Source organism: Lethenteron reissneri, chromosome 57 (genome assembly GCF_015708825.2).
Source record: "Lethenteron reissneri isolate LAM-NWPU_2019-01 chromosome 57, ASM1570882v1, whole genome shotgun sequence".
Classification (NCBI taxonomy): Eukaryota; Metazoa; Chordata; class Hyperoartia; order Petromyzontiformes; family Petromyzontidae; genus Lethenteron; species Lethenteron reissneri.
In genome coordinates, this window is record NC_083835.1 from 9,332,434 (window position 1) to 9,349,605 (window position 17,172).

The 17,172-nt window shown below is 54.6% G+C and overlaps 1 protein-coding gene across 3 annotated transcripts in view; it reads right to left on the reverse strand.

Annotated features, from left to right (window-relative positions):
• Positions 1 to 2,920: 2,920 nt before the first annotated feature.
• The window catches only part of DROSHA (drosha ribonuclease III), a 52,074-nt gene continuing 37,822 nt past the window's right edge, over positions 2,921 to 17,172 (reverse strand). For 2 of the 3 annotated variants that reach the window (XM_061574996.1, XM_061574995.1), the window contains exons 26-32: positions 13,191 to 13,296; positions 10,484 to 10,622; positions 8,920 to 9,002; positions 7,877 to 7,980; positions 6,782 to 6,874; positions 5,728 to 5,774; positions 2,921 to 3,429 (exon numbers count right to left, since the gene is read on the reverse strand). In XM_061574996.1, the coding sequence (XP_061430980.1) occupies positions 3,128 to 3,429; positions 5,728 to 5,774; positions 6,782 to 6,874; positions 7,877 to 7,980; positions 8,920 to 9,002; positions 10,484 to 10,622; positions 13,191 to 13,296 (874 nt within the window). In that variant the 3' untranslated portion in view covers positions 2,921 to 3,127. Of the gene's footprint in view, positions 3,430 to 5,727; positions 5,775 to 6,781; positions 6,875 to 7,876; positions 7,981 to 8,919; positions 9,003 to 10,483; positions 10,623 to 13,190; positions 13,297 to 17,172 lie in introns of those variants that run through there. The other variant, XR_009756934.1, reaches the window with a different exon arrangement.

Here is a 17,172-nt window from a genome sequence, read left to right on the forward strand (position 1 = left end):
GTTAAACCCGCCACCAACCGACACAGCCAATTCGTAAGGGTTGTCACGTTAACAGAACGTGCCAATTCGTTACCAGTACAGCACACCGCTGCGTTGGGAGAGCCAAGCCACAACATTCACAATCTGAGTACGACGTTTCGCCAGTAATTACAACTAGCTTCATCAGGCGACAGACAGATTTGTGAAGTCCACCTGTTTCGTTCCTTAAATAGAGGCGTAGATGTGATGACAACACTTGTGCGCTCTTCCTGCGCGAATCAATGTCCATTGTGTGTGTCGTGTTGTGGATTCAGGAGACGTCGGAGATGATTCTTGGAGGCAACACTATTTATTAATGCCACACTCGGCAGTATAGTCTCACATCACTCAGGGCTACACCACTGTCTGGGGAGGTACTGTCTCCGGGCTAACGTGCCCTAACACGGGACTACACTCAGGGTCCTCCGGCTACGGGTGCCTCGGGGGAGGCTATTCTAGCTCGCCCTCACCAGGGTGCGAGTTGCGACCACAGACCCACTGGACCCGGCCCTCACAAGGACGTCGGGCCGGGGGTTCCCAGGGTCTCACCACTGAGCCGCACAGAGTCCCGGCCCTGACAAGCACAGCGGGGCTAGGGGTGTCAGGGCCCTATCTCGCTGCTCTTCGGCTTCGGTCTTCAACTGGCCCAGATCGGCTGGGGAGGTGCCCTTCTATGCCCCTTGCCCATCGAGGGGTTGGGGGGCTGCGTGGGATCCCAGGGGGCACCAGGGGGCTCAGCTGTGTGGGATCCTGAGCCCCCAGCAGCCCCTCCTCTCTTGGGCTGGCACTGCAGCCCTCCCCTGGCGGTACGAGGTACCGCCCTAGACGGGCCCCGTCCACCATTGCAGGTAAGTGCGGCCCATCTACGGCGCTACGTGTGGACTAAAATAGCCGTACCAACGGTAATCCCTATTGAAGTATGGTGGCTTGTATAGGTATGCGTTTAAACAATGTCTTATTTGATGATTCGCTTCCGAGCAGCACGAAGTCTGTAACTATCCGAACGGTTAAAATTATTTTAATTTCTCCCAATTTCGATAGGTTCTCTAATTAGTCTTGGCTAGTAGCTACTTTTGCACATAACTTTAACATTATCAAAATCAATTGAGTGTCCTTATTGGCACGCGTGTTCTGCTACTGCTGACAGTTGTATTTGGGAGTATTTAATATTTATTTGTTGTTATTTTAGTATCGTGCTGATCATTCATCCTGTTCACCCAACATAGCATTTAAGGAACGAAACAGGTGGACTTCTCCACAAACCTGGCTGTCGCCTGATGAAGCTGGTTGTAATTACTGGTGAAACGTCGTACTCAGATGGTAAATGTTGTGGCTTGGCTCTCCAACACACCGGTGTGCTGTACTAGTACACTACATTATACATTACACTATACACTACACTACTATACACTACACTACTATACACTACACTACACACTAGTGCTGTACTAGTAACGAATTGGCACATTCTGCTTACGTGACAACCCTCACTAATTGGCTGTGTCGGGTGGAGGCGGGTTTAACGATACATTTATATATTTACACGATCTATTATGGATATTGGTCGTGAAAGCCTACGCGTTCAACATACATAACATGGTTGACCAATAGGGAGCCATCCCTTGACCGCACATGGGCATCGATCAACCTCCCATTGTCTCATACCGACACGTTGTAACAAGTCACCTGCTTACACTTTATTCACCTGTTTTTGCGCCAGTTATAGGCACTCCTATAACTATCTATACGGTCACATATACTGACTTCTCCCCGCTCTTATCTATTCTGCACCTCACTTATCCTGCACTCAGCAGCTCTGCTCTGTGACTCCGCACACAGCGTCTTCGCACTCAGCGAAGACTGTCCACCCCTCATTGTGACTGGAGCCAGAGCCAGTCCACAGGACCTCCTGAATACCGCACAGATCCAAGCGGTACCGGTCCAGCTCCCAACAGAGGGGCAGCCTCTCCTCCGCAGTGAGCGTGTGAACACTCCACGTGGCCACTCGGTGCCTGTTTGCTGTTTCTGGAGGAACCCCGAGGGTGCGGGTTCAGTTTCCTGGTTCTGCCAAATGGGGTTTGGCCAGGAGACGTCATAAATGCATGTCCCCCTGGGGCCTCGGGCACAAGCTTCGTTAAGATTTTTTTTCACGTAGTTTAGTGGTACACAGATTGAAGATGGAGAGTTACCAGCCCCTCGCACCCATCCAGAGCCCTCTTTGGCCACAGTGTTGGCTATAAACGCCATGAGGGGAATGGCCACTTGAAATTGGTCCTCCCCCCATGGCACTGCTCACCACAGCGTTACCGTCCTGCACCACCGAGAAGTTAGGGGATTGTTTTGCCGGACTCTCACTCGCACACCCACCCACTCGCACACCCACCCACTCGCACACCCACCCACTCGCACACCCACCCACTCGCACACCCACCCACTCGCACACCCACCCACTCGCACACCCACCCACTCGCACACCCACAAACAGTTGTTCACTTACTCATCTACTTACTCACTCGCCACATTCACAGTCACTCATCCGCTCACTCACACGCCCACTCGCACAAAGATCACCTGTATAGCCTCAGCAGACTGTTGGGGCAAGTTACTGTTCGCGAGCACCTATGCAGGCCGGCATGGCACAAGAGGGGGTTGGGTGGCCAGCACCACGCCCGGCCCCCTTTGTCTCCCTCGCAGCGATGTTCACATAATGCACGAGGTACGCATTGAGGCCGAGTCGACCTTGGGGAGGGGCCGAGGACCGGTTCAGATATCCGTCACTGGTGTCGGTGGCCGTGAGGGGGAATCAATCTCGGGTCGCCGGGTTTGGGAGCGCATCGTACTAACTGCTGCACCACTGGCTCTCCACAGAGTGAGGTCCCCAACACCCACTGACGCAAACGTGTTCCTGTCATCACGTTTATTAAACTCACAACATCTACATCAACAGTGTGCATCCGCAACGTCTCCCCGTGCTTTCCTGTGCGCCTACCCACATCGCCGCGGGTTTCCCCGTGTGTCCCCGCGTCTTCGTGTCTCCCTGCGGCTTCCCGCATCACCTCGCCTCCCGTGTCCGCCTGAATCCAACCTCCGGGGGGTTGTCTCCGTGTCTCTATGTCGCAGTGTCTCGGCGTGAGTGTCTCTGCGACTCCGTGTCCCCGAGCCTCCGTTTCTCCGTGTCCCTGTGTCCCCGCGTCTCCGCGTCCCTCCGTTTCTCCGCGTCCCCGTGTCCCCGAGTGTCCGCGTCCCCGTGTCCCCGCGTCTCCGTGTCCCCGCGTCTCCGCGGTTTGTTGTCCCCGCGTCTCCGCGCCTCCGCTTCCCCGCGTCTCCTGGTCTCCAAGTCCCCGTGTCTCGCATCGCGGCCGTACTTTCGCTCCATGAATCGCTTCTGGTAGATCATCTGCGGGAAGTTGTCTGTGAGCACGCGCACACCACACAGCATGGTTCATCGTCAGCAGCCCGCCATGGTCTATACACTGCTGCGAACATGCCGCACAGCCCCGTGTGTTATAGCGCTCACAGTTGCTGTGATGCCACACACATGCCATCTCACTCTAGCATGCGAGCTCACTTCCTTCGCTCGCTCACTCCCTTCGCTCGCTCACTCACTCGTCTCAGCGGTCGGTACCAAGTCTACACCTCGTGTTCTCCGATCTGCGCCCACTCTTTCTCACATGTGCATGTATGTACGTATGTTCGCGTGTACGTTGAACTTGTTTCGCACCATCATACGTAGCCAACCGTGCTAAATTGAGGGTACGGGGGAAGGACAACCAACTAAACACGAAAAGTGCATAGCTTCAGTGGCTTCCTAATAGTCTATTGGGAGAATGTTCCAGACAGCCGGAGATGCGAATCTGAAAGGACAACTGTGCGTATGAGTGTAAGTTGAGGCCTTCATCGGTGCTACTCACTAAACAGCACTTGCCTTAACAGGCTATACGGGGGACCTTTGTCTTTGTGTGTATGTACATTGAACCTATTTCGCACCACTGTACGTAGCTAACCATGGTTAATGGGAAGTGTAGGATTACAACAATCTAAACACAAAACGCAGTTCTAAAGAAATTCGTTTGTCAATCACGATCAGGGGGTGGGGAACGTCCGGCCCGCGGGCCGTATGAGGCCCACGAAATCATTTGGTGTGGCCCTGCCAAGGCAACCGCAGGTGGGACTAGAAGTTATATAAATCTAGGAGCAAACCTGGAAAAGCAGTTGCGAGTAGCAACATCATCAACACCAGCTAATATCACACGCCTCGCCAAAGAGAAGCAGTTCAAGCCATCGCATTAGGGGTGAGTTAATTAAATGTTTGACCAAACATAACAGGCTAATTTTTAAGTTGATCATTTTGTATGGCCCGCAAATGGTGTTCTAAATATCCAAATGGCCCTTGGCAGACTCAAGGTTCCCCACCCCTGATCTAGATGATGATGTAAAAGTGCATAGCTCCAGTCGCTTCCTAATATCTGAAGGAGCGTTCAAGAAGGCAGAAGAATCGCGTCTGAAAGTGCTTTCTGCATCTCTGTGTCAACCCCAGTGTGCGCACCTCTCCACCCTTCTCTACGTCCATGTGTATGCTACGTGTAAGTGTATACACTGCGTTTGTGCACGCGTGCTGTGTGTCCTACGTGTGTGATGTGTGTGCTATGTATGTATAGGCTGTGTTTACACTGTGTTGTGTGTGCTGTGTGTTCGTATATGGTGTGTGTCCTGTGTGTGTACATGCTGTTATTGTCCTGTGTGTGCTGTTTGCACGTATACGCTATGTGTGTCCATTGTGTGCTATGTTTGTGTATATGTTGTGAGTTCAGGCATACTGTGTTTGTACATATATATGCTGTGCGTGTTCTGTGTGCGTTATGTGTGTGTATATGCTAGGTGTGTATGGTGTGTGTGTACATGTATATGCTATGTGTGTGTGTGTGCGTGCTGCGTATATTTGCTGTGTGTGTTGTGTCCTGTGTGTGTGTGCTTGCGTACTGTGTGTCCTGTGTGTGTGCTTTTGTATTGTGTATCATGTATCTGTGTGCATGCTGTGCATGCTATGCGTGTGCCTGCTATGTGTGTGTATGCTAGGTGTGTATATGCTGTGTGTGTATATGCTGTGTGTGCTGTGTATATATGCTAGGTGTATATGCTGTGTGTATGCTGTGGGTGTGTATGTGTGTGATGTGTGTGTATGCTCTGTGTGTGTATGCTGTGTGTGCTATGTGTGTGTATGCTGTTTATGAGTGTATGCTGTGTGTGGGTGTATGCTGTGTGTGTGTTTGCGTGTATGCTGTGTGTGTATGCTGTGTGTATATGCTGTGTGTGTTTGCTGTGTGTGTATATGCTGTGTGTGTATGTGCTCTGAGTGTGTATGCTCTGTGTGTGTATGCTATGAGTGTATATGTATGCTGTGTGTGTGTATGCTGTGTGTGTGTGTATGCTGTGTGTGTGTTTGCTGTGTGTGTGTTTGCTATGTGTCTGTATGCTGTGTGTATATGTGCTCTGTGTGTGTACACTATGTGTGTGTACACTATGTGTGTGTGTGTATGTTATGTGTGTGTATGCTGTGTGTGTGTGTGTATGCTGTGTGTGTGTGTGTATGCTGTATGTGTGTACACTATGTGTGTGTACACTATGTGTGTGTGTGTATGCTGTGTGTGTGTATGCTGTGTGTGTGTGCGTGCCGTGCGTGTGTTGCTGTGGTGCATTATTAAGCCTCACGTTTTTCAAGGGCATCTTGAGCGGCCTTCATCTCAGCTCTTTGAATACTGCACACGCACACACAGGTACACACACAGGTACACACACAGGTACAGACGCACAGGTACAGACGCACAAGTACACACACAGGTACACACACAGGTACGCACACAGGTACACACACAGGTACACACACACACACACACAGGTACACACACAGGTACACACACAGGTACACACACACAGGTACACACACACACAGGTTACACACACACACAGGTACACACACACAGGTACACACACACAGGTACACACACAGGTACACACACACACAGGTACACACACAGGTACACACAGGTACACACACACACACACACAGGTACACACACAGGTACACACACAAGTACACACACAGGTACACACACAGGTACACACACACACAGGTACACACACAGGTACACACACACAGGTACACACACACAGGTACACACACAGATATACACACAAGTACGCACACAAGTACGCACATAGGTACACACACAGGTACACACACAGGTACACACACAGATACACACACAAGTACGCACACAAGTACGCACACAAGTACGCACACAGGTACGCACACAGGTACGCACACAGGTACACACACAGGTACGCACACAGGTACACACACAGGTACACACACAGGTACGCACACAGGTACGCACACAGGTACACACACAGGTACACACACAAGTACACACATACACACACAGGTACACACACAGGTACACACACAGATAATCGTCACCGGTGGTGGCTGTCGCTTTGAGCCACCATCGGTGACTATTATCTCAACCGCACCAAGGCCTCCCCCCCTAGGTCGACTCAGCCTCAAGTGAGTACCTCATGCGGTGTGCAGCAAACATCGCCACTCGGGAGACACAGGCGGCCGGGGCGTGGTGCTGATCACCCACCCTCTCGTGCGCCGTGCCGGCCTTGACGGGTGCTGCTACTCGCTAACAGCCCTTGCCCCAGCAGCCTGTGAAGGCTGCACGGGAGTGGGTGGGACCTTTGTCTCGGTGCGGCGTCTCACCTCTGCCCTGTGCCGCAGCCCAGTCGCTCCCCCTTGAAGTAGACGGCCACCGTGTAGGTGCGCGCGTGCGAGGGGCCCAGAGTCTGGAGAATCCTGTGGGCAGAGCACATCGTGTGAACACACACGGTCCCTGTGTGTACCTGTGTGTGCCTCTCTGTGTCTCCGTGTGTACATGTGTGTGTGTATCGCTGTACGTCTGTGCGTGTCTATACATGTGTGTATGTGTGCATCCGTGTTTGTCTGTGTGTGTGTGTGCCTCTGTGTGTCTATGTGTGTCGCTGTACGTCTGTCTGTGTGTCCCTGTGTGTCCCTGTTTGTGTGTGTCGCTGTACGTCTGCACGTGTCTATACGCGTGTGTGTGTTTCTGTGTGCGTCTGCGTGCTTGTTTGTCTCTGTGTATGTCTCTGTGTGTGCGTCTCTGTGTGTGCGTCTCTGTGTGTGCGTCTCTGTGTGTGCGTCTCTGTGTGTGCGTCTCTGTGTGTGCGTCTCTGTGTGTGCGTCTCTGTGTGTGCGTCTCTGTGTGTGCGTCTCTGTGTGTGCGTCTCTGTGTGTGCGTCTCTGTGTGTGCGTCTCTGTGTGTGCGTCTCTGTGTGTGCGTCTGTGTGTGTGCGTCTCTGTGTGTGCGTCTCTGTGTGTGCGTCTGTGTGTGCGTCTCTGTGTGTGCGTCTGTGTGTGTGCGTCTCTGTGTGTGCGTCTCTGTGTGTGCGTCTCTGTATGTGCCTCTCAGTACGTGTGCTTTTTTATATATGTGTCTATGTGTGTGTGTAGTGCAACGGTTAGCGTGCTGTGCTACGAACCCGGCAACCCGAGTTGGATTGCCGCTCAGAGGCAACACCCTTGACGATTATCTGAACCGGTCCTGGGCCTCCCCTAGGTCGACTCAGGCTCAAACGAGTGCCTGATGTGGTGTGTAAATATCGCCACTGCGGAGACGAAGGCAGCCGGGCGTGGTGCTGGCCACCCACCCCCTCGTGTGCTGTGCTGGCCTTCATAGGTGCTCGCGAACAGCACTTGCCCCAAACGTCTCTTGAGGCTACACAGGGGATCTCTGTCTTTGTCTGTGTGTTTGTCTTTGTGTCTCGGTGCATGTCTCACTTGTAGACAGGGATGTCTGGCTCTCGGCCCTCTGTTCTCAGCGTGAGGCAGCACTGCTGCAGCTGGGACTTGGGGTCATTCCAGTCCTGGTTCAGTATGAACTCCTGCGATGACAACCACACACCAGGCACACAAACACTTAACCACACATACAATCACACACCCAACCATTCACTCAACCCCACACAACCACTCACTCAATCACACAACCGCTCAGTCACCCACCCAACCACACACTCAATCAACACTCAATCATTCACTCAACCATACAACCACTCAGCCGCACACCCATACACACCCAACCACTCAACCGTTCAGCCAAACACACAATCACACACCCAGACACACAACCACTCAGCCACACAACCACTTAGCCACACAATCACTAGGCCACACACCCAAACACACAACCACTCAGCCGCACACCCAATCACACAACCAACCACTCAACCACACAATCACTAGGCCACACACCCAACCACTCAACCGTTCAGCCAAACACACAATCACACACCCAACCACTCAACCACACAATCACTAGGCCACACACCCAACCACTCAACCGTTCAGCCAAACACACAATCACACACCCAGCCACACAACCACTCAGCCACACAACCACTCAGCCACACAATCACTAGGCCACACACCCAAACACACAACCGTTCAGCCAAATACACAATCACACACCCAACCACACAACCACTCAGCCTCACAACCACTCAGCCACACATCCAACCACAGACCCAACTACACACTCAATCACACAACCGCTCAGCCACACATCCAACCACAGACCCAACTACACACTCAATCACACAACCGCTCAGCCACACATCCAACCACAGACCCAACTACACACTCAATCACACAACCGCTCAGCCACACATCCAACCACTCACCGAATCAACAATCAACCACAGACTCAAATATACAACTGTTCAAACACAGTCGACCACTCAACCACAAGCATGCTCACTCAACCTGGCGGCGTTGCATGTGGTGAACGGAGTGGTGAGTGCGTGTGGTGAGCTGGCACTCGCCTTGAGCCGAGGAAAGAAGCACACGTCCATGAAGCAGCGCACGTACTGAAGGTCCTTGTCTATGTAAAGGGCGGAGAGGAAGGCTGTGGACAGAAAGACGCAGACCAGGCAGCTTCCACACAGCGTTATGCAACCGATGAAAAGATGCCGCTTGATTGATTCGGAGTGAGACCTCTGCTGTCAAACCGGAGGCGGTCATGAGCACACTGCCCAGGTATGGGAAACTCTCCACTCCAGATGGAAATTCCTCCAGTACAGCCATCAAAGGCTTCACGAACTACGTGGTCAAAATAGATGTTAAATAATGTGGTAGCCAGAGGACATCCCTGTTGTACCCCATGGTGTACAGGGAATGGCTCCAACTCCCGGCCACGTAGTTTTACCTGGGCCCGCTCACCATCATGAAGGTCCTTAATGATAATGAGCAGCAGGTTAGGGACTCCGAAAGCACGAAGAACAACCCAGAGCCCAGGCCTACTGATGGTATCATAGGCCTTGACCAGGTCAATAAAGCAGAGATGTAGGCCTTGTTGGAATTCCCTACACCTCTGCTGTAGCAGACGGACAGAAAATATGGCATCTACGCAGGACCACTTTTCCTGAAACCACATTGAGGTTCTGCAAGCCTCTCCTCAGCGTGCCTGGCAAGGCGATGTTGAATAATCCTAGCCAGAACCTTTCCCGGCACACTTAGGAGTGAGTTGCCCCTGTAGTTGTTAGTCTGTGCGGTCCCCCTTCTTAAAGAGGGGGACCACCAGGGCATGGTTGAGTTTTCCTCGGGGAGGCCCAGGCCCGGTTCAGATAATCGTACATTTGTGCGCGTGTGTGTACGTGTATGCGAGTATGTGTGCGCGAGTGTGTGTGTGTACGAGTGTATGCGCGAGTGTGTGTGCTTGTGTGAGTGTGTGTGTTTGTGTGTGTACATGTGTACGCGTGTGTGTACGTGTGTGCGAGCGCGAGTGTGTGTGCGCGAGTGTGTGTGTACGAGTGTATGCGCGTATGCGTGTTTGTATGCGAGTGTGTGTATGTGCGCAAGTGTGTGTGCGTGTGTGTGAGTGTGTGTGCGTGTGCGCGAGTGTGCGAGTGTGTGTGTGTGTGTGTGGGAGTGTGTGTGAGCGTGTATGCGAGTAAGCGAGGAAGCGGGTGAGCGGGCGAGCGGTGAGTGAGTGTGTGAGTGAGTGAGCGAGAGAGCGAACGCGTGGGTGAGTAAGCGTGAGCGAATGAGTGAATGAGCGAATGAGTGAATGAGCGAATGAGTAAATGAGTGAGTGAGCAAATGAGTGAGTGAGAGTGCAAGTGAGCAGATGAGCGGTAAGTGAGTGGGTTAGCGGATGAGTGAGTGTGTCAGTGAGTGAGAGTGTGAGTGGGTGAGTGAGCATGCGAGAGGGTGAGTGAGCGAATGAGCGTGCCAGCGAAAGGGTGAGTGAGCGAATGAGCGTGCGAGCGAGCGACTGAGACAGACCATTTGTCCATGTATGCGTGCGTGCGGGTGAGCGTGCGGGTGAGCGAGCAGGTGGGCGAGCAGTGAGTGGGCGGGTGGGTCAGCCCTAGCGCATGCACTCACACTCGAGCAGGTCGGCCAGAACCTTGGTGCGCATGAACGAGCGCTGCGTCTTGTCGTTGTTGATGGCGAAGTTGGGCAGCCCGAGGTCCAGCGCCACCTTAGCCTGCGTGCGGTTGTTCACCAGCGAGCTCCGCAGCAGCTGCGCCACATCGCAACCACAACCACATCACAACCACAACCACACCACATCGCAACCACACCACAACCACACCACCACAACCACACCACCACAACCACACCACCACAACCACACCACAACCGCACCGCAACCACCGCACACCACCACAACCACCCCACAACCACACCACATCGCAACCACACCACACCACCGCAACACAATCGCAACCACACCACCGCACCGCACCCACACCACACCACCGCACCACACCACACCCACACCACACCGCACGGGATATCATACGTCACAACCACGGCACCAAGACCGCCATAAGCTATAACTCATAAACTATTTAAATTTTTTCTAGATTTGAAGCTTTCGTGGCTGCAAGGATTCATACTCTTAGGTTTTTTTCGGTAAAGTCACGTAGGTAAAAAATTAAATTAATAAAAGTTAAATAAAAATACAATAAAATAATAAATCACGACGTTTCGGAGGCAACACAAGTCTCCGTCATCAGGTGGGACCGTCACAGCCAGATTTACTGTATCAAGTGAGGCAAAAAATTCCAAGATACAAGCTCTTAAATATAAGTTAAGGGGGGGGGGGAGGAGGGGGGCAGGAGCTTATCTGAGTGTGGTAGCCAATGAATGGAACGTATTGTGGGGGGGGGGGGGGCTAAAAGAGAATGTTACCACTGAGCTTTGTAGCTCTTTGTCAGAAGCGACCTGGCTAATACTAATGACAGCTCAGCCAAGTCGCTTATCATCGTGCGGACATTGATAGACGCCATATACTCAAATCGTGTGGTGATGTTGATTATAAAAGTGGAGGAAAAACCGGAGGACCCGGAGAAAAACCCACACGACCACGGGGAGAGGTGTCACGCTCAGGATCGAACCAACGACCTCCTTTATACCTGGCCTTTGACTAGCACAGAGACCCGTAGACTCACGCAGAGACACACAGACTCACACAGACCCGTAGACTCACACAGAGACCCGTAGACTCACGCAGAGACCCGTAGAATCAAACAGAGACCCGTAGATTCACACAGAGACCCATAAACTCACACAGAGACCCGTAAACTTACATAGAGACCCGTAGAATCACACACAGACCCACAGACTCACACAGAGACCCGTAGACTCACACATAGTCTACACAGACTCTAACATAGACTCATAGACTCACACAGAGACCCGTAGACTCACACAGCGACCCTAAGACTCACAGAAAGACCCGTAGACTTACACAAAGAGACCCATAGACTCACACAGAGACCCGTAGACTCACACAAAGAGACCCAAAAAATCACAATGAGCCCCGTAGACTCACACAGAGACCCATAGACTAACACAGAGACCCAAAGACTCACAGAGAGACCCGTAGACTCACACAGAGACCCGTAGACTCACACAGAGACCCATAGTATCACACAGAGACCCAAAGACTCACAGAGAAACCCGTAGACTCACACAGAGACCCGTAAACTCACATAGAGACCTGTAGACTCACACAGAGACCCGTAGACTCACACAGAGACCCGTAGACTCACACAGAGACCCGTAAACTCACATAGAGACCCATAGACTTACACCCCGTAGACTCATACAGGGATGAGTCAGGTGAATAACGGTAAGCGTGTGGTGAGAGCATCATCGTGAGTGGCGCAGTGAGTCACGGTGAGTGCGGTGAGTGCGGTGAGTGAGTCATGGTGAGTGGGTCACGGTGAGTGGGGTGAGTGGGGTGAGTGTGGTGAGTGTGGTGAATGGGTCACGGTGAGTGGGGTGAGTGTGGTGAGTGGGGTGAGTGTGGTGAGTGGGGTGAGTGGGTCACGGTCAGTAGGGTGAGTGTGGTGAGCGTGGTGAGTCACGGTGAGTGTAGTGAGTGTGGTGAGTGTGGTGAGTGGGTCACGGTGAGTGTGTTAAGTGGGTCATGGTGAGTGTGGTGAGTGAGTCATGGTGAGTGTGGTGAGTGTGGTGAGTGAGTCATGGTGAGTGTGGTGAGTCTGGTGAGTCATGGTGAGTGTGGTGAGTGTGGTGAGTGTGGTGAGTGTGGCAAGTGTGGCGAGTGAGTCATGGTGAGTGGGGTGAGTGTGGTGAGTGTGGTGAGTGAGTCATGGTGAGTCATGGTGAGTGGGGTGAGTGTGGTGAGTGTGGTGAGTGTGGTGAGTGGGTCACGGTAAGTGTGGTGAGTGGGTCATGGTGAGTGTGGTGAGTGTGGTGAGTGTGGTGAGTGGGGTGAGTGGGTCACGGTGAGTGGGGTGAGTGAGTCACGATGAGTTCGGTGAGTGTGGTAAGTGTGGTGAGTGAGTCATGGGGAGTGTGGTGAGTGTGGTGAGTGAGTCATGGTGAGTCATGGTGAGTGTGGTGAGTGTGGTGAGTGTGGTGAGTGTGGTGAGTGGGTCACGGTAAGTGTGGTGAGTGGGTCATGGTGAGTATGGTGAGTGGGGTGAGTGGGGTGAGTGGGTCACGGTGAGTGGGGTGAGTGAGTCACGATGAGTTCGGTGAGTGTGGTGAGTGTGGTGAGTGTGGTGAGTGTGGTGAGTGTGGTGAGTGAGTGTGGTGAGTGTGGTGAGTGAGTCACCGTGAGGTGGCCCTCGTGGTGCTCTGGGAAGTGCCGGTAGAGGTATTCCGTTGTCACCATCTGCATGATGGAGTCACCCAGGAACTCCATGCGCTGATTGTGACCCCTGGGCGAGGGGTCAAGAGGGGTCAAGTGGGGTCAAGACAGGGGTCAAGACAGGGGTCAAGTGGGGTGTGGGGAGCCAGGTGGGAGCTGCCGAGACCGGGATAGAGTCCCGATCGCAAGCGCAACACAAACAATAAAGTGCAGCAGGAAGCACGGAGCAATCGGCACAAAAGAAACCACATCACATGAAAAAGTTACACTTTAGTGAGTGGTGAGCGAGTGGTGAGTGAGTGGTGAGCGAGTGGTTACTGAGTGGCGAGTGAGCGGTGAGCGAGTGTGAGCGAGTGGTTACTGAGTGGCGAGTGAGCGGTGAGCGAGTGTGAGCGAGTGGTGAGTGAGTGGTGAGTAAGCGGTGAGCGAGTGGTGAGTGAGTGGTGAGTAAGCGGTGAGCGAGTGGTGAGCGAGTGGTGAGCGAGTGGTGAGCGAGTGGTGAGTGAGCGGTGAGCGAGTGGTGAGCGAGCGGTGAGCGAGTGGTGAGCGAGTGGTGAGCGAGTGGTGAGCGAGTGGTGAGTGAGCGGTGAGCGAGTGGTGAGCGAGTGGTGAGCGAGTGGTGAGCGAGTGGTGAGTGAGCGGTGAGCGAGTGGTGAGCGAGTGGTGAGCGAGTGGTGGGTGAGTGGTGAGCGAGTGGTGAGTGAGTGGTGAGCGAGTGGTGAGCGAGTGGTGAGCGAGTGGTGAGTGAGCGGTGGGTGAGTGGTGAGTGGTGAGTGGTGAGTGAGTGGTGAGTGAGTGGTGAGCGAGTGGTGAGCGAGTGGTGAGCGAGTGGTGAGCGAGTGGTGAGTGAGTGGTGAGTGAGCGGTGAGTGAGCGAGTGGTGAGTGAGTGGTGAGCGAGTGGTGAGCGAGTGGTGAGTGAGTGGTGAGCGAGTGGTGAGCGAGTGGTGAGTGAGTGGTGAGCGAGTGGTGAGCGAGTGGTGAGTGAGCGGTGAGCGAGTGGTGAGTGAGTGGTGAGTGAGTGGTGAGCGAGTGGTGAGTGAGTGGTGAGCGAGTGGTGAGCGAGTGGTGAGTGAGTGGTGAGCGAGTGGTGAGCGAGTGGTGAGTGAGCGGTGAGCGAGTGGTGAGCGAGTGGTGGGCGAGTGGTGAGTGAGCGGTGAGCGAGTGGTGAGCGAGTGGTGAGCGAGTGGTGAGCGAGTGGTGAGCTCACAGCGTGAGGTGGTTGAAGCCTACGGTGCGCAGGGTGAAGGCCCGTGCCAGCAGGCGGATGTGAGAGAAGTCCACCCCTGGTGAGCGAGTGGTGAGTGAGTGGTGAGTGAGCGGTGAGTGGTGAGCGAGTGGTGAGCGAGTGGTGAGTGAGTGGTGAGTGAGTGGTGAGTGAGTGGTGGGTGAGCGGTGAGTGAGCGGTGAGTGAGTGGTGAGTGAGTGGTGAGCGAGTGGTGAGTGAGTGGTGAGTGAGTGGTGAGCGAGTGGTGAGTGAGCGGTGAGCGAGTGGTGAGCGAGTGGTGAGCGAGTGGTGAGTGAGTGGTGAGTGAGTGGTGAGCGAGTGGTGAGCGAGTGGTGAGTGAGCGGTGGGTGAGTGGTGAGCGAGTGGTGAGTGGTGAGTGGTGAGCGAGTGGTGAGTGAGTGGTGAGCGAGTGGTGAGTGAGTGGTGAGCGAGTGGTGAGTGAGCGGTGAGCGAGTGGTGAGCGAGTGGTGAGCGAGTGGTGAGCGAGTGGTGAGCGAGCGGTGGGTGAGTGGTGAGTGAGTGGTGGGTGAGTGGTGGGTGAGTGGTGAGCGAGTGGTGAGCGAGTGGTGAGTGAGTGGTGAGCGAGTGGTGAGTGAGTGGTGAGCGAGTGGTGAGTGAGCGGTGAGCGAGTGGTGAGTGAGCGGTGAGCGAGTGGTGAGTGAGTGGTGAGCGAGTGGTGAGTGAGTGGTGAGCGAGTGGTGAGTGAGTGGTGAGCGAGTGGTGAGTGAGTGGTGAGCGAGTGGTGAGTGAGCGGTGAGCGAGTGGTGAGTGAGTGGTGAGCGAGTGGTGAGCGAGTGGTGAGCGAGTGGTGAGCGAGCGGTGGGTGAGTGGTGAGCGAGTGGTGAGTGAGTGGTGAGCGAGTGGTGAGTGAGTGGTGAGCGAGTGGTGAGTGAGTGGTGAGCGAGTGGTGAGCGAGTGGTGAGTGAGTGGTGAGCGAGTGGTGGGTGAGTGGTGAGTGAGTGGTGAGCGAGTGGTGAGCGAGTGGTGAGTGAGCGGTGAGCGAGTGGTGAGTGAGTGGTGAGCGAGTGGTGAGCGAGTGGTGAGTGAGTGGTGAGTGAGTGGTGAGCGAGTGGTGAGTGAGCGGTGGGTGAGTGGTGAGCGAGTGTGAGTAAGTGGTGAGCGAGTGGTGAGCGAGTGGTGAGTGAGTGGTGAGCGAGTGGTGAGCGAGTGGTGAGCGAGTGGTGAGCGAGTGGTGAGTGAGTGGTGAGCGAGTGGTGAGCGAGTGGTGAGTGAGCGGTGGGTGAGTGGTGAGCGAGTGGTGAGTGAGTGGTGAGCGAGTGGTGAGTGAGCGGTGAGCGAGTGGTGAGTGAGCGGTGAGCGAGTGGTGAGTGAGTGGTGAGCGAGTGGTGAGTGAGTGGTGAGCGAGTGGTGAGTGAGTGGTGAGCGAGTGGTGAGTGAGCGGTGAGCGAGTGGTGAGTGAGTGGTGAGCGAGTGGTGAGCGAGTGGTGAGCGAGTGGTGAGCGAGCGGTGGGTGAGTGGTGAGCGAGTGGTGAGTGAGTGGTGAGCGAGTGGTGAGTGAGTGGTGAGCGAGTGGTGAGTGAGTGGTGAGCGAGTGGTGAGGCGAGTGGTGAGTGAGTGGTGAGCGAGTGGTGAGTGAGTGGTGAACGAGTGGTGAGCGAGTGGTGAGTGAGTGGTGAGCGAGTGGTGAGTGAGTGGTGAGCGAGTGGTGAGCGAGTGGTGAGTGAGTGGTGAGCGAGTGGTGAGTGAGTGGTGAGCGAGTGGTGAGCGAGTGGTGAGTGAGTGGTGAGTGAGCGGTGAGCGAGTGGTGAGTGAGTGGTGAGCGAGTGGTGAGTGGTGAGCTCACAGCGTGAGGTGGTTGAAGCCCACGGTGCGAAGGGTGAAGGCCCGTGCCAGCAGGCGGATGTGAGAGAAGTCCACCCCTGGTGAGCGAGTGGTGAGCGAGTGGTGAGCGAGTGGTGAGCGAGTGGTGAGTGAGCGGTGAGCGAGTGGTGAGCGAGTGGTGAGCGAGTGGTGAGTGAGTGGTGAGCGAGTGGTGAGTGAGCGGTGGGTGAGTGGTGAGCGAGTGGTGAGCGAGTGGTGAGTGAGTGGTGAGCGAGTGGTGAGTGAGCGGTGGGTGAGTGGTGAGCGAGTGGTGAGCGAGTGGTGAGTGAGTGGTGAGTGAGCGGTGAGTGAGTGGTGAGCGAGTGGTAAGTGAGCGAGTGGTGAGTGGTGAGCGAGTGGTGAGCGAGTGGTGAGCGAGTGGTGAGCGAGTGGTGAGTGAGCGGTGAGGTGAGCGAGTGGTGAGTGGTGAGCGAGTGGTGAGCGAGTGGTGAGCGGTGGTGAGCGAGTGGTGAGTGAGCGGTGAGCGAGTGGTGAGTGAGCGGTGAGCGAGTGGTGAGTGAGTGGTGAGCGAGTGGTGAGTGAGTGGTGAGCGAGTGGTGAGTGAGTGTGATCGAGTGGTGAGTGAGCGGTGAGCGAGTGGTGAGTGAGTGGTGAGCGAGTGGTGAGCGAGTGGTGAGCGAGCGGTGGGTGAGTGGTGAGCGAGTGGTGAGTGAGTGGTGAGCGAGTGGTGAGTGAGTGGTGAGCGAGTGGTGAGTGAGTGGTGAGCGAGTGGTGAGCGAGTGGTGAGTGAGTGGTGAGCGAGTGGTGAGTGAGTGTGAGCGAGTGGTGAGCGAGTGGTGAGTGAGTGGTGAGCGAGTGGTGAGTGAGTGGTGAGCGATGGTGAGCGAGTGGTGAGTGGGTGGTGAGTGAGCGGTGAGCAAGTGTGATGATGGTGAGCG